This window comes from Cryptomeria japonica, chromosome 11 (genome assembly GCF_030272615.1).
Source record: "Cryptomeria japonica chromosome 11, Sugi_1.0, whole genome shotgun sequence".
NCBI lineage: Eukaryota > Viridiplantae > Streptophyta > Pinopsida > Cupressales > Cupressaceae > Cryptomeria > Cryptomeria japonica.
In genome coordinates, this window is record NC_081415.1 from 40,644,317 (window position 1) to 40,668,610 (window position 24,294).

At 35.5% G+C, this 24,294-nt stretch overlaps 1 protein-coding gene across 1 annotated transcript in view; it reads left to right on the plus strand.

Annotated features, from left to right (window-relative positions):
• LOC131076799 (alpha-mannosidase) overlaps positions 1-24,294 on the plus strand; it is a 162,077-nt gene that overhangs the window by 86,011 nt on the left and 51,772 nt on the right. The window contains exons 21-25 of the mRNA XM_058014130.2: positions 9,968-10,087; positions 13,418-13,483; positions 15,623-15,735; positions 15,819-15,909; positions 22,380-22,493. Coding sequence (XP_057870113.2) covers positions 9,968-10,087; positions 13,418-13,483; positions 15,623-15,735; positions 15,819-15,909; positions 22,380-22,493 — 504 coding nt within the window. The remainder of the gene's footprint in view (positions 1-9,967; positions 10,088-13,417; positions 13,484-15,622; positions 15,736-15,818; positions 15,910-22,379; positions 22,494-24,294) is intronic.

Genomic DNA, 24,294 nt, shown 5'->3' on the forward strand with positions numbered 1-24,294 from the left:
CAAAAATTAAAAATAAAAATTAGAATACAAAGAAGACATGATAAAAAAATAAAAATTAAGTAACCATCAAAGTGAAATGCAGATTTTAAAAATTGAAGTGTTTCAATTACCTTTAGCAACTCCAACTGTGAAAATGATCTGAAAATGGCCTGTGACATGTTATGGTTTGTGATGAACATTTGGATCTCTTCAGCCTCAACATAAATTTGTTTGATCCAATCTATTTTCCTGCCTATCTTTTGTAGCATGAGGTTGAGAGAGTGGACAGCACAAGGTGTCCAAAATATGTGTTCAAACCGTGTCTCAATCAACATACCTGCAGCTCTACAATTCTTTGCATTATCCGTTATTACTTGGACAACATTTTGAGGTCCCACATCTTGAATGCATTGTATAAGGATGTTAGCAATAAATTGTGCATCCTTCACCTGTCCTTCACAATCCACAGCTTTCAGAAACATTGCCCCTTTAGGGCACACTGCAATTACATTAATTAATGGCCGATTTTTGGTATCCTTCCATCCATCTGAAATGATGGACACCCCTGTTTGTTTCCATGAATTTCTAATGGGAGCCAATGCATTGTCTATGTTTTTTACCTCCTTTGCTAGTAAGGTGCTACGCACCTTCTCATAACCTGGCCCTATGTACCCTTGTGGAGCCTCATTTACCTTTTTCAACATATCCTGCCAATATGGTGATCGTACCACATTAAATGACAAACCGTTTGCATATAGACATCTTCCAACGGATTGATCTGCAATCTCTCTAGCATCATTCTTAAATGCTCTCTCTAATGGTCCCTTGCTTCTCTTCACAATAACAGGTTCTTCACTAATTGGGTCCAAGAATGGGTGGCTCTCTACCACGATATCAAGAAAATCGCTATAAGATGGAGAAGTAGGGGGCCTCTTTGATTTACTTCCTCTTCTTGTCAACAAAGGATGGTTTGAGGCACGACCAACTCTTGCATCTGCTTCCTCTTGCTCTCTAATATATCCTGCTATTTCTTGAGGTGACATCCCATTTCCATTCTTTCCTAGACATGGTTTGATTCCTTGTTGGGGAATGGCACAAAAATGGGCTTTGACACGACTGTAGGAGCTAGTTTTTTTCGTACTACAGAAGTTGCATATCCATAAAAATGTTCCACCACCTTTTACTTGGTCTATTATTTTGACATATTTCCATAAAGGTGAATTTGGGTCAGTTTTGAAACTCCGTTGAGGAGTAGAGCTTTGAGGAGTAGAGCTAGTAGTCGTTGCCATTATGATTTCTACAACAAATTAAAAAAAAAATATTAATATTTAATATTAAACAATAGATTATAAATGTTAAATATATAAATAATAAAATTAAATTTAATAATTTATTTAAAATAAAAGTGAAATTATTATAATTATGAAAGTTATTAGGTTTTTAAAAAATATACCTATTATTAAATTATTATTATTTTTAATATTTTAAAAATGAGTAGTTTTTTAAAAAAATTAATTATAAATATTAAAATTTAACAAATTAATAAATTTTAATTATTAAATTAAAATATTTAAAAATATAACAAACTAATATAGTTTTTAAAAAATATACCTATTATTAAATTATTATTATTTTTAATATTTTAAAAATGAGTAGTTTTAAAAAAAAATTATTATAAATATTAAAATTTAACAAACTAATAAATTTTAATTAGCAAACTATTAAAAAAAAAAAAAACTATAATAAATATTAAAATTTAACAAACTAATAAATTTTAATTATTTTTTTAACTATAATAAAATTTAATAAAATATAGCACACTATAATAAAAAAATTAATATCATACCTGATCCCGAAGCCCTCCCGCCGTGGCGCCTCCCGCCGTCGTCGCGCGCCTGCTTTGTGCCTTCGCCCTCCTGCCGTGGCGCCTCCCGCCGTCGTCGCGGGCCTCCTCTGTGCCGTTGCCTCCTGCCGTGGCCCGTGGCGCTTCCTCTGTGTTTGCGTGCCTTCTTTCACCACTGTGCCATCGCGCGTCCTCAAACCCCTGTGCCGTCGCGCGATATGGTTTCAAAATTTCGCGTTTTTTCGGTTTTCACGAGTTTTTATTTTTGCCTTTGCTTTAGGGTTTTAAATGTTAAACGACATATTCGACCCGTGGAAAAACCCCTCGAAATTTGCGAATGATGCGGATTCGTCAAAAAAACCGTATGGAATCGCCACGTCTACACCGGATGCGTCGGGATTCGTGAGTCAAATATCGGATACGTTTCAGGGGGAAAAAATCGGTACCCTGTCCGAATCCACAGGGATTCCGGGGCGAATCCGAATCCGATACGCACCGCATCCGGATTCGTGGGCAAAATGGGAAGTACCGGTAACTTAGATAAATAAGAGTGATGGGCTCTTGTTTTGGTATCCATTTGCTATGATAATGAAGTGCTGTTGAAATACTGTCAGACTCTTGCTTCGAGGAATGCATACCTCCTAGTGCCTTCAGTTTCGTGCTTGAGAGATAGCGTCTAGCTGAACTTGTGATTGTTTCTCATCCAGAGGAGCAGATTGAGGGCAACGAAAATGAAGATTTTTGTGGTGTTATGATTTTGGAGTGCTGTCAGTGTGTTTTTCAGGTTGCTGGTTTGGTGTGGCTGTAGCATGTTTTCGTTCGTAGCTCTTTGTTCGTGTTTCAACTCATTCTGGGTAATGGCTCGTTCTTTCCCTATACCCCAGGCGATTATGTTTGTAAGCTAGTAGTGCTTGATGTTGAGTGTTTATTTTTATAATGCAAAACGAACTTCTGCCTAGGTCGTACTATGCTGGGCTGCTCGGGATGCGTGCATAAATTAATTTAGGGGTTTGGGGTGCAGTTTGTTGGTTCTATCCTTATCCCCTACCTTGTATCTTTCATTTGCATCCATTCGGGGGTTTTTTGTTGTGGGTAGAGAGTTGAGTAAATTTGTGAGTTTTGTAGTTGCTGGTCTGCGTTTTCCCAGCAGGTTGTTTGGATATCAGATTCTGAAGTTGTTGGTGTGGAGTGTTTTTTAGGGTGATGTTGGTCTATGTTGATTTGGGAGTGAATATCTTATTAGTTTCTGCTGTTAGACTTGATATCAGTTCTTGATTTATCATTTATATTCATCTTGTAAAGCTGATTAGTAGTACTAACAACAATTCTCTTGATCACTCTTAGTCCCACTGCATAAGTGGAAGAGGCTGGCTTTGCCGCATATCTTTGGATAGTGATATCTATTAATCTGAAATCCATATTGTCCATTGTAAATCTAATTAGTAGTACTAACAACTATCTATTTGAGATTGTTGCTCAGGATCTATTGAAAAAGTGGAAGAGTCTGACTTGCCGCTTTTCTTAATTATTGTAACACTGTCCTCCCGTTGAATAAGCGGTTGAGTTGTTTGCAATTTCATTTTCAGTCCTCCCACTAGATAAGTGGTGGAGTGATTGTTGTTATTCTCAACTTCTTGGAATATTGTAAATTGGCTGGTTGCGTTGCCAAACTGCTGTATAAGTTCTTTCACCCGCTGGACAAGCGAAAGGGGCTGGCTTGTCGCCCAATATTGTACTTGCATTGTAATTTCCAACAATTAATTGTGCTAACGATCCCCGTAGCATTGTATGCTCTCACCTTCCCACTTTGGGCTCTTAGTGATCAAAAAGTGGAAGGGTTACTTTCAGCAGTATTTGATTGTCATTCTAACCATAAGGGGTGTTTGTGTTGTTTGAAAATTGAAAGATTTAAAAAAAAAATCAAGGGGGATATTACAAAAACTCCCTTCTTCACTCCTTTCTTACTGCAATTTATATCCTCATTATATGAATAGAGGCATCTATTCAAAGGGTCATGTTCGTTTATTAATAAACCTTTAATCTTGCCTTTTCATAATGAGCCATCCTCCTTTGATTATTGCTTTAATTTATTAGATTATTAATCTTAGTTATCTGTCCATGGTCGGCCATCCTTAATAGGGTTAAGTGCTTCATATATTAAGTGCTGCCTTAACAAACTCAGTTTGCTACCTTTATTAATCGCTGCTTAAATATATCTTAATCGCTGCCTTAGTCAATGTCAAGTGCTGCTCCACTTGAATCATTTTATTTATTAATGAAGTCCTTCCTTTGATCAATATAGATGTAACCTTTATACAATTTAAATCTTCATTAACTTGGTCGATTAGACGCCAAAAGGTGGTCGGCCCAGGATAAGTTTGATTTAAACTTATTATAATCGCTGCTCATTAGGGGCTAACTTAGATGATGTCGGCCCAACATAGATATTTTTATCCTCCAGGTCAGCCAACATACATTTATTTCCTTATCTCTCAACGAGGTCAACATGCATACCTTAATTTCCTTTACGATGCTATGCTCTTTGGTTAATTTGTGAGGGGTTATTGGTTTACATAATGTCCTGTTGAAGGACCAAGGAAAAACCCTATGGAACACCTCTTTTTTGAAACATAGACAACAACAAAACACGATACCGCAGTGTAATGTAAGAAAATAGGAGTTTACAAGTTTAGCTATGTAAACTAGGAATTAGACCTATTCCCCACACATTAATTTAGAACTATTTAAGAATTTTTTATTTTGTTTACATTGTTTACTTTATTTTTATTTGAAGAGCTATTTTTAGTTAATATTTACATGAGAGTTATTTTATAGTCATAGTTTTTTCTTAAGTATGTGTCAGCTGTGTTTTGTTTTTTGTTTACATAGTCATGAGATGACACTCCATACCTTGCTACCACTGTAGAATGGCTCTTGGCATGATAAATCCAAATTAGAAATTTGGAAGCATATGCAATATGTTTATATTTTACTACAATGTACCTCATTTGGAAGAATAAATGGTGGGACAGACACCCACTTTTGGGATAATTGTTGGAAGTAAATTGGAATTGATTACCAGAACTCTTCTCAAGTCCATCATTTAGCCATCTCCACAGTCCACATTGAAATGTCCCCCTTAGTTTTTTTCAATTTTCAAACACAATAATTTCAACCATTAGCGTTAGCAAGATGAAATATTGAGAGCAATACATGTTGGCGGTTAGATTAGCCACTTCCACTTTTTAGCGGGATAATGAAATACTGAAGATTAATGCACTACTTGGCGGTATAACCAGCCAATAACAAAGCCAAGAAGACTGAGATTAAGCAAATGACAATCACTCTACCACTTTTCAGTGGGAGGACTAGGAACAACAAACTATCACTCAACCACTTTTCAACGGGAGGACTAGAAATAACAAAACTATCACTCAACCACTTATTCAGCGGGAGGATAGGATGAAGTATCCCTTGCAGTTATTAGACTGAGCATACAAGGAATATTCACAAACAGTTGGCTGTCAACCTGCGTGTTATGCGGATTTTATAACTTGCGTGTTATGCTGTATGGCTGTCACAGAGTTTCAGACTTGTTTTGGAAGGTATCAAGCACAAGTTTCAACAAAGTATAACTCACAAACAACTTCTCAATGATGGTATAATTTCCTAGGATGATTGTGCAACTAGTTTTAAAGTAATTACCGCGTTCTTTGGGCCGGCTTTCGATCCATAGCAGCAGAGACCACGAAGACAGAAACTCCAACTGGACCAGAATCAAGGAGGGATGGCTCACCTGACATCGGAAAGGTGAGGAGGGATGGCTTTCGAACAAGCTATCAAACTAATACTATTATTCCCACCCGTGCCCGGGTTACGAGCGAGCTTGTTTTGGAAGGTATCAAGCACAAGTTTCAACAAAGTATAACTCACAAACAACTTCTCAATGATGGTATAATTTCCTAGGATGATTGTGCAACTAGTTTTAAAGTAATTACACCAATTTTGGGTGCAAAGCATACACCTACAGCTGACTGTAATTTAAGCCAACAGTTGGCATGGAACCTTGAAACAAGGTACAAATGCGATGCACCTTATTACTTCTTTTATTCATGAGACAATAGATTCATTACAAAGGTCAAACAAGTGCCAAATGACCTAGCAACATCAACAATGAATTCTCAGATAATCTGAAGACACATGATAGAATTGAAGTATGCATACAACTGATAATTACAAGGGAGAATTGATGCCAAAAGAACTTGATAAAATCACCTAGGCTTGTGTTTGAAGAGGCAAGCAATATTGTGTCGATTGGAGCCTTCACTTTGCCAAAGCTAATTGTTTCCCAAATCGCCCCTGCTGCAGACAAATATGACTGATAATAATTAATTGCTGGCATTCAAGTTCCCTCTGAGTCATTGAATAGTATCGCTGCCTTCCTCCAATCATAGCACTGCCATCATATGGGAAGTTCGATGCATAAACCAAAGGTTATGAGCAAAATCGTGGCAATGGAGGTCTGATATGAATTTACTTCAGACTGATATGCAACCTGAATTCACCCCAAAACTCTTCCGAATCACTCCTAGAGGAATCGCCTTTCTTCCCCCAAAATGCAGATGCTGATGTAGGTCAAAAAGGATCCAAATCGTGGCTCTTCTCCAATCTGATGTAAGTCTGAAAGTTACTGTGATTGACTTCAGATATGAAGTAGGTGTAATCAGCTCCTTAACAATGAGGTCCTATGACTTCCAAAGGTCTTCAAAGTCTTCCTCAAGTTCGAACCTAACAAGTTGGCCTTTGGCCACCAATGAAGCACAATCGAGATGACTGAAGTATCACCTCCTTAATGCAACCCCTCGAGAGATCTTTCACTCCCTCATCCCTCAGTTATGCTATCAATGGGAGTTTTTGTTCCCAAAGACAATATTCTGCAGAAATCCCTTGGCTCTACAAAACTCAATCAATATCAAATCACTTCCCCGATGATTAGAAGCTGAGATAAACCTCCTTTTATACTTTTTCAATTCATCATCCAGAAGCTTCTAGAAATAATATTAATTTAATATTATTTCACTTAAGTGACTTTATGATAAAATATAAGTCACTTTATTAAATTAATTAAATATAAAATCATCTTTTAATTTTTGATTTATTTGATAACTTTATAAATAATTAACTTAATACTATTAATTAAAATAATTAATTAAGCTATCCATAAGAAATATCAATAATTTGGACAACTTAACTAATTAAATTAATTAATTACTCTTACTCCAAAAATGGGGACATTACATAGGAGTACAATATGAAATAGAGATAGGTAGCGAAGCCAGCCTCTTCCACTTATGTAGTGGGCAATACAAGAAAGTATAATACAGTAAGAAATGGATTGTTTCAGTACTACTGAATAGAGCCTTACAATGAGCAACTTTGCAAGATACTGCCAGTACATCAAAGCTCCAATCTCTAATAGATACAAGAAGGTACTCCAAGAAGCTACAAACAAGAAAATTGGAAAACACAAGCCAAATGAACACTTTATCAAATCTGAAATAACACACCAGCATCACCAAAATCAGACCAGCAGCATAGGAAGGCCATAACTCCGTCATAACACCTCCGAATGGCTCCAAATCAGTGGCGAATGAGAGCTAGGAAGGGTACACCCAAGTTCTAAACCACCAACTAAGCCAAGCAGCCTCAAAACTTTAATGCACATATTCCAATGTTACTCCAGCATGGTACGACCTGCCTAGAGAGGGGCGATCTGCCTTAAAAATAGAGCTCTTCACTTTAATTCATGAAACTTTACAAGAAGGAATGCCTAGCAGAGAGGAATCCAACGAGCCAATACCCATAACGAACAGACAGTCAGGCAGAGAGATATGAGCGAAAAACTGCTTCAGCCATGAACAAACCAGCAACATACAAAAACACACCAACACTCAGAAAACTGAAAATGCGATAACAAAATCCATCTCAATGTAGCTCAATATATTCCTCTGAATGAGAAATAGGCTCTCCAATCAGCTAGGTGCTATTTATCACGCACGAAACTGACACAAGCTAGGAAACACTCAACTTCGAAGCACAAGTCTGACACAAATTCGGTAGCACTTTGTTACAAATATTCATGGATACCAATACAAGAGCCCAACACTCTTATTTATAACCTTGGTGTCTCCAAATTCAAATTCACATTCCCTCCAAATGGACGCCAAACCCAAATGCACACTAATTTTAACTTAATTTGAAATTTGCATTTCATTTCCCCTCCTTTCCAAGTCAACCTTCACATAGAAGCAAATATACTTTATAAAAACGACAATAAAATAATAATGTGGTGTCCAAGGTAGATAAGTGAAATATATTATAAAATTAACTTATTTCCCATAAGGCGTCCATCTTGCCTTATTAATATTTCACTTTATAAAATATTTTCCCTCGACAATGAATTGCCCAACCTTATGACATAAAATAATACTTTATCACTTCAAGTCGTCCCCTTAGGTCATAACCAGAAATACATAAGTCATACGCCTAGGTCAAGGGGCATAAAAAAATATAAAAAATACTTTTCCCATGTGCTGAACAACTGCCATATTGAACTGAAGGCCAAAAGTATTGAAAACTGCACTGCCAGAAATAGCCTTTGAACTGGACCACTAAAACCTGCCAAAAATAGCACCACCAAAAATAGTACTTACTAAAAATAGCATACTGCTAAAAATAGTAAGTTTATCCAAATGCATTTTAACCACATTTTGAGCAGCTGTCACAACTTACTAAAAATATTAAGTCCGAAAAAGTCTTCAGATTCATTTGCATGTCACACCATCGCGAAGCTCTTTGAGAACCTAGAAGGAATCTAGAATCAAAACTGTAAAACTCCAACAAAAAAGCCACTAAAACTGCCAAATTATCCTCCTAGAAAATAGGAAACCTTAATTCTGCCTCTGACTGATCAGCGGGTCTTGGGACTGGCCAACAGTCCCCAAAACAAACTAGAGTGGAAAAGGGGACACCACACATTTTGTTTCAGCGTCAATGGAACCAACTTGGAATTGGGAGATCAACATGTATTTGCATGCATGTAACTTAGAAACAACACTTCTCTGTTAGGATCTCACTTGCAAAAATATTATCAAACAGAACAAGAACATGTGAAAAAAACAGATTGCTTAGAAAACAGCTACAAATATGCTTAAATTGATCCCATGAATCATAGACCTCTTTGAAGGGGCAACCTCCTTGAGAGCAAAGCTCTATTACAAAATTTGCTTCCCATATGATATTTGCTTTATTACAACATCTTTATAAATTCCTTACAAACCGTGACTTATGAGCTCCAACCAATAAGGAATAAATCCGCACAATGTATTATTAACTAATTAACTATACCATGACTAAATACAATGGGCAAAATAGTATAGAGTTAGGATGTAACGGTTCTAACATTTTATTTACTGGGTCTGACTTATTACATTGGGATGAGGAGCAATGAACACTAAGATTTTTAAGCTTACCAGAATATACGTCTCCAAGCAGACACATCGCATATGAAGTGGTCTAAATGATAGCAACCCCATACAAGGCCAAGAATTAAAGCTTTTCTTTGGCTCCTTTACACCAGAATCTCCTAATTGTAATGACAAGCTAAGGGATGCTGTGGTTCCTCTTAATGTGGTAATTATGTGGTCTTTCCCTCCATTGTTCTCTAGACCAGTATATTCCCAATGAGCACAAATATTCCAGCCATCATTTCACATTCAGTAGCTTTTGATGAGATGATATTTTTTCATATGGATCCCATATATGCATGACCCCAAATTCAATAACATTATATGGAAACATCTAGTATATTGCATTGATTTCAAAAGAGTTAATTGCTTCCGTTGAAAATTTTAGAAGAGGACAGAAAGCTATCTCCAGAAGTTTTGAGATATCAACTTATTCATCAAAATCTGGGTGTATTCCTTCAGTCCCAAGAAGGAGAGTTTTATTATTTGTGTAATCCATATATATTCAATTACTTGTCACCTTTGAATGTGTGTATGTGTGTAGTTCTGTCTGAATGGTTCTCTTTTCAATGAGCAGTTGTTTACTGAACTTATCTGTCTAAATTACAATAATTAACAGGTTGGGCCAATTCCAATTGATGACAATCTAGGGAAGGAGATAGTGGCACGGTTCATGACAAACATTTCATCAAGCAAAGAATTTTACACAGATTCCAATGGCCGAGATTTTCTAAAAAGAGTAAGTTATATTGATTGTTGATTGATATTGTTATGTGATATGCTTTGGTATTTCTAAATGTCTCTATATGATCTTTGAAAAATTACTTTATCGGTTATCTGTTCTGATCTAGAAATTGTACAATTGTCTTTTGTTTTTGAGAATAACTTCACTTTCGAAATGTTGTCAACCTTTGCTTTTTTGTTTAAGAGTGACTTTCTGTTACATGTTCAGAAGTAATTTTTAATATTTAATTTACAACAACATTTCTTTTCTTTCACAGTATAGATCCCAGCATTCAAGTTTTCTTTGAAGATTATGTTTTGGCAGGGAATATCAGGATTCATTTTTACTATAAGATAGCTTATAGATTGTATCTTAAGCATCATTTGTATGATTGGCAAGAAGAAGCTATTAAAAAATCTTTGGTTACCACTTTGTTGGCCTGCAGGCCTGGATCCAGGTCCAGTTTGAACTCCATCCAGATTCCTATTTGGTTCTACTGTGGGGATGCGTAGGGTCCTGTCAAATGTGGTTGGAACTGTTCCAGATGAAGCTGGACAGAACCTGGGTGAACCTAGGCAAATCTGGATAAACCCTCTATTCCATTAATCTCAGTGGGTGATCCATGTTGATTATCCATGTGACTGTCTGCTCGGGAGATTGGTCGTACCAGTTTTTGGTGCCCTCACACAACTGAATTTGAAAATGCCCTTGGCCAAAACCTTGGTTTGGTTGCCTGTCATAATTTCTCCCATGCCTATGGTGTCTACTACAGTATGGCAGGGTTTGGTTTGAGCAGCTCCAAGCAATAACAGTGTAAAATTGACCAAAAATAGGTGGGTACTACCTTGATTTTGAGGTTGTTACACTGAAGCAACCCCACCCTAAAACTGAAGTGAATTGAATTTTCATTACAAATCATGTTCAATTGGACATCGGGGTTTCTGCAAAAGGGAACCTTAGAAAGTTCTTCACATCACTACCTATTGTGGGCATTTGTAAGCGAATTGGATTTTGTGCAAAAGGCCATGTGAACTGTATTTTCTCCACTCAAAGGGTAAAGTCCGCAAGGCAATTCCTTTCTTTCCTTACTCCTCAGCTTCTATTGACAACCTTCCAAAAGAGACTTAAGCTTATTTTTAATGCTTCATCTGATTATGAAGGGATCAAAACTTGAAATTTGAAAATGAACCATTTTGGATTTTGACCGAAATTAGAAAACCAAAGCTGTTACTTGGGAATAGTCTAAGCTAAGAAAAATGAGGGGTTCCCTATTTTGCCAAAAGCAAAACGGGATGTGTTGTGTAAGGCACAACAAGCTACCATGCTTCATCCCTCAAGTAGAAAACTTTAAGCATGCAAAACATTATGTATTTCTCTTCTACCATTTTACACTATAGAACTCTCACTCAAGGACAGTTATTCTTGAGAGGAACCAATTTGATTGTCAACAGTAACAGAATCTTGATATTCATTTAGTAACTATAAACACGAGGACTGTCTTTCAAACCAATTATTACCCTAAATTTTAAATGATCAATAAGGTACTAGTAACAAGGTGGTTTCCTCAATATATTGCAATTCATCTTCATACCTGTTAGTACCTTTACTACTTTTTGGTTAAAAGTACACCTGAGTTGTTTACATATTTAAAAATCCAAAATTTTGATCATATGAAGGGAGCTGTACCTTTCCAAAATTCAGAGGGAAACTAATCAATAATCTAGCCAACTGTTTGTTAATAGTTTGTCTTTGTATTTGGGCAAAAGAGAGTCAATTTATTTGTAATTTTGAAAAGGCAATTCATGTTCTTTTGAATGTTGGTGTTCACATGAGTGTTATTCATTTTTTTTAGGAAATCAGATGGTGTTTTAGTCTGTCAATTGTGCTGTCCATACATTGGTTGTCAATCTTTGAGTTGGTGCTTATGTTTGGAATCCTCTTCTATGTTGTGATAATCTTTGTGTTATTGAGTTGCAATCCTAAAGCTATACATATATAATTCTTCAGTTCTCTGTTATTCGTGTTTGTTCTATGGTGATAGACAAATGTTAGTAACTTCACTACTTTTTGGTTAAAAGTACACCTGAGTTGTTTACATATTTAAAAATCCAAAATTTTGATCGTACGAAGGGAGCTGTACCTTTCCAAAATTCAGAGGGAAACTAATCAATAGTTTAACCAACTGTTTATTAATAGTTTGTCTTTGTATTTGGGCAAAAGAGAGTCAATTTATTTGTAATTTTGAAAATGCAAATCTGTTAACCAACAATACCAACACAGAATGTCATCTACCTTTCAACAGAGATTACTTGGGACCTGCTGCATTTGCTGTGCCACCTCCCTAGTTTTTCAAGATTTCATTCTATTTTTTTAATAATATATACCTGTCTCTTCTTTTGGCTAAATTTACACAGAGGTAAAATAATACAAGGCAAACAGAATACCTTTACTTTAGGATTTAGGATTAGGACATACATATTTTTTTGCTTTACTTTGGACAGATTTACTTTTAAGTTGAAATTTTAACTCTAGTGAGGGTTGGTTTTTAACATAAATGCCGTATTCACAGTTGGTTAAAAACCACACGGTTACCCCTAAAATATTATGCAGTGGTCAATGACAGCATTTTCTATTATATTAGAACAGGACTTCTGATTTTTGTCTTTTGCTTAAGTCCTCTTAGATGATTAAACTCCATTTATACTTTTGCCATACCATGTCAATGCTGTGTCAATGGAATGTTACCATAGTTTCTTCATCTTAAATTCAAGAGTTCTCAAGGATTCACACTTTTATGTATAAATCATGCCTATATGAGAAGATCATTTAACAATTCTTGTGAGGTTATTGAATATGCTCATTCTAATAAGGGTGAAAGCATCTCTTCAAATGAGAATTATGTTTTCCTGCACAAATTATGAGAATCAACATGAACAGCATATGGATGTAGTTGAATTCTAATCTGGAATTAGAGAAATGCTTATAAATTGTTAGTTTAAAGTCAATTAATGTAGTGCTCTGTTTGTTCACCAAGTTGAGGAAGAGATTAACCCTATGTTTTACTAGATAAAATTGCTTTCTTATCTGATTGAGTGTAATGCAGAAGAAATTTCCTCTATATGTGACCGAGATATGTATGCCCTCCTTGGTGTATAGCATCTATATATTTTCCAGTGCCTTTGACTGTTTTAGTCAGTTATGGACACATATTTTCTCCCTGTTTCTTCTAGACTATATTTCAGGTATTTTGCCATTTAATTTCATAGTGGTAAATTAGATTTGCTTATGTGAAACAGGGGTTCCATTATAATATTTAGTGTCATGTTTATGTGCTGATTATTGCAGATAAGAAATTACAGGAAGGAATGGGATTTGGATATCCATGAAGAGATTGCTGGAAATTATTACCCGGTAAGCAGAAAGAAATTTAGTTCCTTAGCTTAATCCTTCCAGGTTATTATGGAAGCATACTCTTATTTTAAATTTTACTTGCAATATTTCAATTGAGAAAAATTATCACAAATTGTTTAAACTCATACCATGACAAAAGAGAGCAAAGCATTTAAGGTAGGTTACTTGTGTCAAGCTTGAATACCTATAGGCCTATTTTTATAAAAATACAGGGCTGTTATGGACATTTAAAAACTGAAGTTTCCAATGACATTGGCAGAGGAACATAAATTAATAAGAATTTTCAGATTAGAAAATTTTAATTTAATGAACACCTTTTTGAATGTTGGGATATAAATGCTGCAGGAATCTCCAAACAAAGGGTAATTTTTTGACTAAAATGCAAATGTATAGCTAATGGAAAACATATAATAGGGAGCTGATCATAGAACACAAGTATGGCATGAGAAAATACAAGCTTCAATTGCCTGTGAATAATGAAGCGGGCATATCTTAAAATACAAAACAAAACATAGCTATCAATGACAATACAATTTTTTTAAACATGAAAGCTATTAGCATAAATATCCGTAGAAAATAAAATTCATTATCAAATACCTATAGAAAATAAAATTCATTATTAAACACTTTGCCAGTAAGAAATATCACTTATTTTCTGAAGACTTCTTTATGAAAAAGATGTGTAAATGTTATCAAACAATAAGCAGAGGTTTCTGAGATTGACCTAACATTTCTATTTTTCTTTTATAGGAGCCTTGTGCCTATTAAGTAGACAATGATGCTTAATGTGAATATACATCTTATAAAGGAATGACTAGACAACATAAACCTGAAGGATCTTAGTAGGAAAAAGGACTAGTGGAGTACCAAACTTTAAGCCATCATGTTAGTGGAGAAAAAATAGAGCAAAAATGAGCAATGTGCTATACATGACTAAATAATGCTTCTAAAATGTGATTTGTCTTGAGCTTATCATATTGGATGATTTTTCTTTCATAGCCAGTCTTCCTGTATATACACCCCATGTTTCTTCCTTTCTTTCATTGATCCCATATAGGCATTGACTTAAACTGGTCTTACGCAGGCAAACATAATACATGACTAACCTAACTTCTGTTCAACCATTTCCCATACTTCACACAATTTTTTTTGTTACCAGATTTGTTGTATCAACTAATTAAGAGCATTTGTTTAGCATTGCCAGCAAGTTAAAAAGAATGCTTATTCTGCATTTTCTTATTGCTTAAATACAGTCTTTTAGTTTGTTCCCACATCAGCAAGTATTTGCCAGAGCTTAAATTTTGCAGGAGGACAAGAAATATAATTAAGTGATAAGCAAAAGGGGGCATGAAAAGAGGTAGATCATAATAAACAAATAGGGTCTAGATAAATTTTTGTAATGTTAATGATCAAGTAAACTTAAGTCACATCATTGATTGTGATGGGAAAAAGAGCTCTATTACAATTTGGTTAAATCTTTTATATTAGAAATTTCAAAGAAATGGTACCAAGTAACATATTTGAGGCCACTGCATTTCATTATATATAAAGAATCCCCATTCATATAAACTACCATAAATGCATCTGAACTGTAAAGAGGATGCATTTTTCTGTCTATTCTATTGGATAAAACAGTTTAATTCAATAGAATTTTTTGGACTGGTCTAAAATAGAGTACAATCTATTGTTCTAACTGTATATGTTCATTCTTATTCCTTGTCCCATGCAACAGCCATACAATTTGGATGCTTTTCTTTGACCTGGCTCATTGTATTATGCCTTATGTTTGTCCTTTCCACTGTTTAGGGCAATAATTAGCTACTACACATTGGCAGTCTGATTGATTGATTGGCAGGTTTTCATGTGTTATGCCGTACATGCATTTTTTTTGATTGTCTTGTAGTATTTATCGTTTGGAAGATGACTTTCTAGCACAAGATGATAGAAATCATTTTAAATTTTTTATTCTATCACTGATTTGGAATGAGGGGTTGGTATTTTCTTGCCATGGATGCACTGAATACTTACTTAAAATGATCGTTCAACATTTGTTTTAAGTTATTGATAACCTTTTTAAAAAAACAAATTATTATTATTTCATTCAAATTGAGTGTGCTCAGTCACTTTTGTAATGCACAGGTGAATCTAGGTATGTACTTGAAAGATAATGAGACTGATTTTTCTTTACTTGTTGATCGTTCTCTTGGGGGTTCAAGCATTTTTGATGGAGAATTAGAGCTAATGCTACACAGGTATATGAAATGATATTTTTGTGCACAAGCCTTTCCTATTTTTTCCTCTCTTTTGAAACTGATATTCAATTGCATCCCTTCAGGCGGCTGCTCCATGATGATGGCAGGGGTGTTGGTGAGGCCCTTAATGAATCCATATGCCTTAATGGAACAAATTCCTGCGAGGGCTTAACTGTAAGCTGAGCATCTGCATTTATAATCTCTCAAATTCTGATCTTATCTTTTTAACTAAAGCGTGCCAATTATTTCTATTACATGTGCTCTGATATTTGTAGAAAATTAAGAATTAAGTTGCATGATAATTTTATGGCTTGAACTGAAACTACCTCTCCAAGACAGTAAGTTGAGTTTAGCAAGCAAGAGCCAACAGGAGTCTTCTGCAATTGTTAGACAGATAGTATAATAATATCAAGTATTAGTGTTGTGCCTCATGTTGGAATAAAAAATTGTCCTGCTTTTTTATAAACTCTTTTAGGACCTGTTGGGGTTTGAATATGCCTGGATGCTGTTGGGACTGATTTGGGCACCAGATATCGTAGGTACAGGCATCTGATATATTCCACTGCCAAGATGCAATCACATATCGTAGGTACATGCATCTGTGTTCAATCAACAAGATCTCCCTCAAGTGGTTAAGCTTAAAAAGAGGGACCAAAGCTCTGATACCAATTGTTGAACAGTTGGAAATCTGAAAGGGGGGAGGGGGTGAATCGGTATTCCCTAAAACTCTTTAAGACAATATTGTTATTACTACTTTGCAGGTTTATTTCAATCAAATAAAATGAGTGATTAAAATAAATAGTAGAACAAAGATATCATCCACAACAACATATACAAGAGAACACTGGATTTTTGCGTGGAAACCTGTTAGGGAAAAACCTCGGAGAGGGTTAACTCTCAATATAATATAACTAGTTATAGAATATTACAAGTGCTCACTGCAAGGCCCACTGCCCGAGGCTCACTACCAAGAGGACTCACCATCCAAAAGAATAAACAAAATGAACTGCTAAGGTTGCATATGCATGAATTATAGTTCCAATTAAGTTTAGTAGATTGACTTGAAACTTTATTCGCTCTTTAGCAATCTGATCACTCAGTCACATTTTTGTCTTTATATCTTCATTTCCTTCTATATCTCTCGCATACATCCACACCTATCACCTATATCAAAAGATATGCATCTTATATATATATATATATATATATATCGATCCATATATCAAGTTGGCCATACATGCCTTACACGCTATTACAAAATACATCACACATTTCACTTTCATATGTTGGCCAAAGGTATAACAAAAATTAAAGCCAACTAGGATATGCATGTTATCCACAATGTTTAACCATGTCCCAAAACCGCAAGATTAAAATCACTTAATTAAAGAAATGTGGATGCCAAAACCAACTGTTTTGTTCCGGAGGAACAAGAGGTTTGACAGACTGAATTGCCGGACTAAACATCTCACCTTTTGGAGATCCAAAACACATGAAATCTGGAATATAGGTGCATTTGATATCTATAAATGTACTACCCAAACCGCAAACCCATATCTACAACTGTGGAGCAAGGCGGAGCAAAACATGATAGACAAAATCACCAAAATACTGGAGCAGCAACAGAACAAGTCAACAGAAGTATGTTGACATCAATGACAACCAGTAGCTAGTACACCATTCTCCTTCATCAATGTCAAAACTCCAACTAAATTGAGGTTGTTAATAAGTGTTTGGAAGGATATCCACGTTGTTTCTCTTAAAATAAGCAATCACAATGGGTAGATTGGCTACCGCTAGCATAATGGTGGTATAACACTTACTTCCATAGCTCATAAAAAATGTCTCTTTTTATGGCACTATATGGATGTCAACCTCCTTCCATCACATCATCATTGAGTGTCACCAAGACCTCAGGTTGTGGAGGATCCCATAATTCATCAACATCCAATACTTTTACAACCCAATGAAAATTTGGCCATGGCACAAAATCGAATGAAGCAACACGTGGATCAGCATTATAGTGAAAGAAGCTTTGAAGTGAGGGATTGGTGTTCTTCAGATTGCAAGCTTATATGCAAACATCGTTGAAGCAACAAAAAAAGAATAATAAGTCATCACCAAAATATTATGGCCCATACAAGATCATGCAAAAGATGTAGTGTTGTTTACAAGTTGGAGTCACCTCCAACAACCAAGATATATCTAGTTTTTCATGTTTCCTATTTGAACAAATAGGGAATAACATCACCATACAAACAATATTACGAAAGATTGATGAAGAAGGAAGAATCATATTGGAACCAAAGTTCATTCTCCAAACACGTACAAAGAATCCGAGGACTAGAACGCTCAATGAATATCTCATTTAGTGGAAGAATCTACCTATTGAAGGTACCACATGGGAAGATGAAGAGTTCATTCAAAAGAATCCACACTTGGTTAGCATTATAGACAATGCTTCTATGAAGAGGGGGGGCATGCTACGCTCTTAATCCTAGACTGGACATATGGTTATGTGTAGTCATCTTGTGGCTACCTCAACTCCTTTATAAATTATATTATCTCTATTACATTGCTATTTAGTTGATTAGGTCAGCATTGGTCCTATATAGTCATATTTAGGTCGGCATGGGTGATATCCTAGGCATAAGTAGGATATATATAGGAGGCAGTGAGTCTTCTTTTTGGATCATATTGTGAAGTGTATTCTCATTGGAGAAATTTGGAGGTTTGCCCCCTCAAAGTGGCCAAGTGCTTTCAGATTTAATAAAGTATGTGCAAAATATTTCATATTATCTTCCTCACTTGTGCAAGTTATTTCATTACAAACCAAAACAGAAAAAACTTCAAAACAAAACTAGAGAGTGAATTTGTTAAAAAAAAGTGAGGAAAAAAAAAAAAAGAACATAAAACCTACCTCTTTTGAAGGATTTGTCCTCTACAATCTCTTTGAGAACAAACCAACACTTGCAAATGCGTAGGAATAGCACAACAACTAGCTTGGAGCATTCAACGATCAATCTTCATCTCTCTTTGTGCAATGGCAAGCAAAAAAACGAGTTCAGCAATGGAGCAAAATGTCTTTGTTTTTCATTCACAATAGCATAAATGAGATAAGTTTTTCCTTTTTGTTGTTTTCAGTGGTCAAAAGTAGAGCTGGGGGATTGGATTAGACTTTTCACAAAAAAAAAAGCACTTCAATATTTTTAAAAGAAGGGAAATTCGGCCTAGGTTCGATTGGTTGCAAATTTTTTGGGGCAAATACATCTGGAGTCCGCCTGGATTCGGCAGTGCCAAACCCATAGGCTCGATCTAGTATCCTATTCAGATCCATAGTATACTGGCCCAACTATGAACCTAGTTTGAATTGGACCAGGACCTTGAGGGTGCCGAGGAAGGACCCAATAACCTTACCTTAAGGAGAATTTCAAGGAAATGGGTGGCACAAGGCTTCCAAAACAATGTAGGGGGCTTCACCTCTAGTAATATACCACTTGCCACATATGCAGATGCATTGTTTTTAATTATTTGGATGGCATTATCCACTCCTACCTACTTCATCATCCCATCCAACAAGCTACACAGGGTCTCGACATATTTTATATCACCATAGGCATCAACTAACTTCAAAATACTAATATTCCTCCCGATGACATTCAGAAGTTAACAAGTGTCCTATTCTTGGTATTTGTCCACCCAATAGATAAAATTCTTTAGCCATTGGTTTTCCAAATCCATTTTTGTTCCTCTACTAACTTATATATATTTTATTTTGGACCTCATTGTCCAATAATGGACCACCCAATTCATAAATGGTTGGGGCCTTGAACCCCTTTCCTACCATAGTCAATGCAATAAACAACTCCTTCCAATAAGGACTTGAAATGACATTAAAGGGAATACTATTGTAGTATCAAAATTTGGCACATGTCAACTTTAGCTCGTGATGCAATTCAATAATTCATGTAGTACCTTCCAATGCAGGTTGCAAACAAGGAGTGTTATGAGGAACAAAAATTTAATTGTGGATGTTGGTGCCCACATTGCCTAATCCTCATATTTGTCACCCAATGGTAGAAAAGCCCCGCATATCTTTCTTAGTGTTTGACTTGTAGAATTGTAAAAGGTGGGTGAGGCTCCCATTGTCTCTAATATCCTCTTTTTTTTCTACCATTTTTTGCTTTAATGTTGAAAGGAGAACTCTCATCTGTCATGTCTTGTTTCCAGTCAATCTAAGTCTATACATACGGGTTTGTACTTGTGTCTTCCCTATATCCATTTGTTGTGTGTTTACCTTTCCTAGGTATGCCTTTACTTTGTAGTGTCCCCTTCATAGGTGTAAATGCAAGTCAAGGACCCTTAGCCTATATTTATTCCATAAGCTACTTGGGAATGAAAAGGGAATAATTAATTAGTTAAATTAAGTTGTTTGAGTTCAGGTAACTTCTACTTAATTAGTTATTTTATTTTTATAAAGTGAACAATTAAATGAAAAAAGTGATTTTTGGGGTTCTAAAATATAAAGTTTAAATTAATAAAGTAACTTAGGAGGAAATTAAATATTATTTTGTTATTTTTGGGAAACAATTGTATAAAAGGAGGAGTTGATAAGAGAAAAGGCTTTTTTCGCATTTTTATTTTACAAATCTCATTTTGGAGAAGAGAGCGACTATTCATCTTTAGCTTAGGACAAAAACCCTTCAAAATTGGTTAAGGATGAAAACCCTCATCACCAATCTATAGGTGGATTCATTCAAGATTCATAGTTGTGCTTAAATTGGTGATAATATGTATTTTTTGTAAGATTTGCAAAGCAAAGAAATGTCTGATCTATGGAGTTATAGTCCACTTATTTTAATTTATCATTCCCAACTGTATTATTAATTTATCATGGGGTAAGATGAATTAGTGAAAGATCACAACACCAAATAATTGACATTTCGTCAAATATTTGACAAGATAGGAAATCTTACACACTTCCAACTTCACTCTTCTCTTCTTTTCGTTGGAGTTTCAACCTTATCCATCTTGTCATGCCTTTCATCTGTCCCCTGCCTTGCCACGGTATTTGTCAAACGTTCAAACTTGCCCTCATCGGCATGCTTGTTGTTCAACTCCTGATGCCCTGACCTATAGTATGTGTCTGGTGGTATGGCTAAACCTTGATATCCAATATTTAGTGAAATATCACAGCACCAAATAATTGATATTTCATCAAATATTTGACAAAATAAAAGGAAAAATTAGATAGGAATCTTACAGATTTCCAACTTCAATCTTCCCTTCTTTTTGTCAGAGTTTCAACTTTATCTTATTAATCCTGTCATGCCTTCCATCTGTCCCCTGCTTTACCATTGTATTTGTCAAACTTTCGTACTTGCCTTTATCAGCATGCTTGTTGTTCAACACCCAATGCCCTTACCGATAGTATGTGTCTAGTGGTATGGCTAAACCTTGATACCCAATATTTTCTCGTGTGTTTCCATTCCTCGCGTAACTTCTCAGCATGTGTCATATTGTTTCCAGCAGTTTTTTTTTTGGCACCATAACTTTCAAAGTGGACCCTTTCCTGCCCATCATCACTTTTCAAATTTGTAGTTGCAGGTTTGCTTGGTAACCGACTTATTTTGTGTGTCGAGGTTTACTCTCACATACTATTCCAGTTTGAGTTATCTTGAAAGTGACAAAGAAAATGCTGATGATAATTATGCACATCATCTTTGGGCAAAACTTGTTGATCAACTCTGTTTCATCTTAGGCTACATTATGCTAGCTTCTAAGATACTTTGGAATAAATCAACTACTCCTCCATAGGTCTTTCAAAGCAAAGACTTTTTGGGAATCTTATCCTTCTTAATTGTGTGTGTAGTTTCGGATTTCATTTGTGTGGATCTCAATTATCCAAATGGAAGGGGATTATTATAAGAGGGAAGGGACATGGAGCAAAGTACTGATGATGTTTGATATCTCAGTTACATTGGGATCTTTTTGGTATCAACCTACCTTTGAACCGTTTCTATACTGCTAGTGGCCAACAAAACCAGAGTCTGCACATTAATGTCTAGAAATCCCGTGTATATGAAGGTAGAGAGAGCCGTGGTTTTACAGATGAGTTGAACTAGACAATGCTTAGTGCAATCTCCAAGCCATCAGACATGTTTTTGAGGGGTCCATTGACATGATCCCACTGCAATAAATTTACAACCTAGAGTGCTGAATCCTGGTCCTTGAATGGACTTTCATGTTTTGAAGATGCAAATGAATATAGGGAAATATGGAGGCATTCTGTGACACCCTACCAATGGTATGCTTCAGGATGGTTTTTGCCTTTGATAGCAACATGATGGAATGGAAGAATAGGCGACTTTCAAAAAAACCTTTGAAGATTCTCTCCCTGGGATTATTAACTTTTCGGTGTAGTTGATTGTTGGACTGTATACACTTTTTTGGTAAATAGAAGTGGATTAATATTCTTCTTGGTTATGTTTATTTGACATGTCTTTTATCTATGTTATCAATTGGTTAATGGGAGGAAAGGAATAACAGATCACCAATATTGGTAAATGGAGATTTAAGTACTTGGAAGAAATGCTCTTTTTTCATGCTTTGTAATTTGTCTCTCTGCTGTTTGGGAGGTGCAGGTTCAAGGTAAAATATATCTGAATGTTGGACCTGTAAGGAAAGCTTCAGAGTGGAGGAGGACAAAGGGACTAAAAGTAGCACTTCCGCTTCAAATTTCATTTGCAACATTAGAAGTAAGTTTACTGAAATTGACTTGTAACAAACTCCATTTTGAATTGAGAAAAAATGTAATACAGACTTTATCATACAAATGAAACAAATTTGATGATGCATGAATGCAAAGAGTGTGATTTCCAGGACACAAATAATAGCAAATGGCATACTTGGACAGTTTGAAACAACAATTATTTGCCTTGTAGGATACTTAATTTATGATCTAATCACTGAAATTTATATAGTAATTTGTAAATACTATCTTTCTCAACCTCTAGTTACAGATTAACATTAATTTCTCTTCTTTTTCATGATTTTCACAGCTGAGCTTAGAACAGGATTTTATGTCAATATTCAAATTGATAGATACATGGTATGGAGTCAGCAAAATTGGCAGAGGTGCTCCTTTAAACATGACAAGAAAGAATCAAAATAATATTCTTAAGAGTAGTTAACCTACTTTGAAAGTCTAGACTCTCGAGGATCATTTGATTAGATTTCCTTCATAAGGATTAGGATTCCTAATATTTTTTTGGACAAAAAGCAATGTTTTAAAACTCGGACTCGCCATGGACTCGGCAAACCAAAAAACTGAACTCGGACTCGGATTCGTGAAAGACTCTGCAAAAAAAAAACCCGTAGTTTTGCAAAAAAACATAAAGAAATTAATGCATTTAGAGAACATATGAGCCATAATTGAAACATTACACTTGTCATATGATCTCCAAACACTCAATATTTGAAAATTTATCATTCGTACTCATAGAATCATACTCATTACTCATAGTTTCAAACTCTAAAATGTATGATAGCAGCATAAGTTTATAAATGTTTACAAAATTACATATAATGATATGTCCAACTCCAAATGTGAAAAACAACAATAAACAAACTAAAGAGAAGACTACATCTTCCTCTTTGCACTTATCCTAATATAGCTCAATTTTTCAGGCCTTGAGCTAGAAGAAGTAGCAGTGGGTGTTGTGGTATCTGAATGGTGAGATGATTCTTCTTCTAAATGAAAGTCCTCATCTTCATCCTAATCTTCGTCCTCCTCCATTTCCTCCAATCTTTCTCCTTCCGCTTCTTGTGATGCTCCTTTCTATTTTTGCAAGTTCTTCTTCGGTAAGGAGGACATCATCACCATCATTTTGTTCATTCACGGTCCAATCATGCTCAGCAAGAAGGGCCTTCATCTCTCTAATAATCTTAGGAGTTGATTTGGGGCATATGTCGACACCATATCCAGGTATTTGTGCAAGGTGGTATTTTAATCTATTGATTGCACTCGTCATCCATTTTGTACATTCAGTGCAAGTGATTTCCCCCTTTTTGCTTCCAGGAATCCCATATTTCCATGCTTTATCTCTTTGTCTTCCCGGCCTTGGGGTTGACCTTGGAGTTGAAGTTGCCATTGCTGATTTAGCATGAAAAATAAAAAAATCAGCAGGGTTTTGTGGAAAAAAAAATAAAAAATGATAATGAATCATTTGGGAAAAATAGCATTCAAAAACAAGAAAAAAAATATTAGGAAATAAGTTAGGAAAGGAAATAGAAATTTTTTCGGCAGCATATACCCTTGTTTTGCAAGATTTTTTGGATTTTCAAAACATGGAAATGAAAAAAAAAAAGAGGGGAAAAATCCTTACCTAGATCTCTTTTGCTGATTTGATCTTCTTTGCTCTCCTCCTTCAAACCCTACAAACCTGTTTTCACCAAGGAAGAAAGGCAAATGAACGAAAAAATGCCAAAAAAATCACTTTTTAACATTGCTGGGTGTCATAACTGGGTCGCGCGAGTCCCTGCAAAAGACTCGCGAGT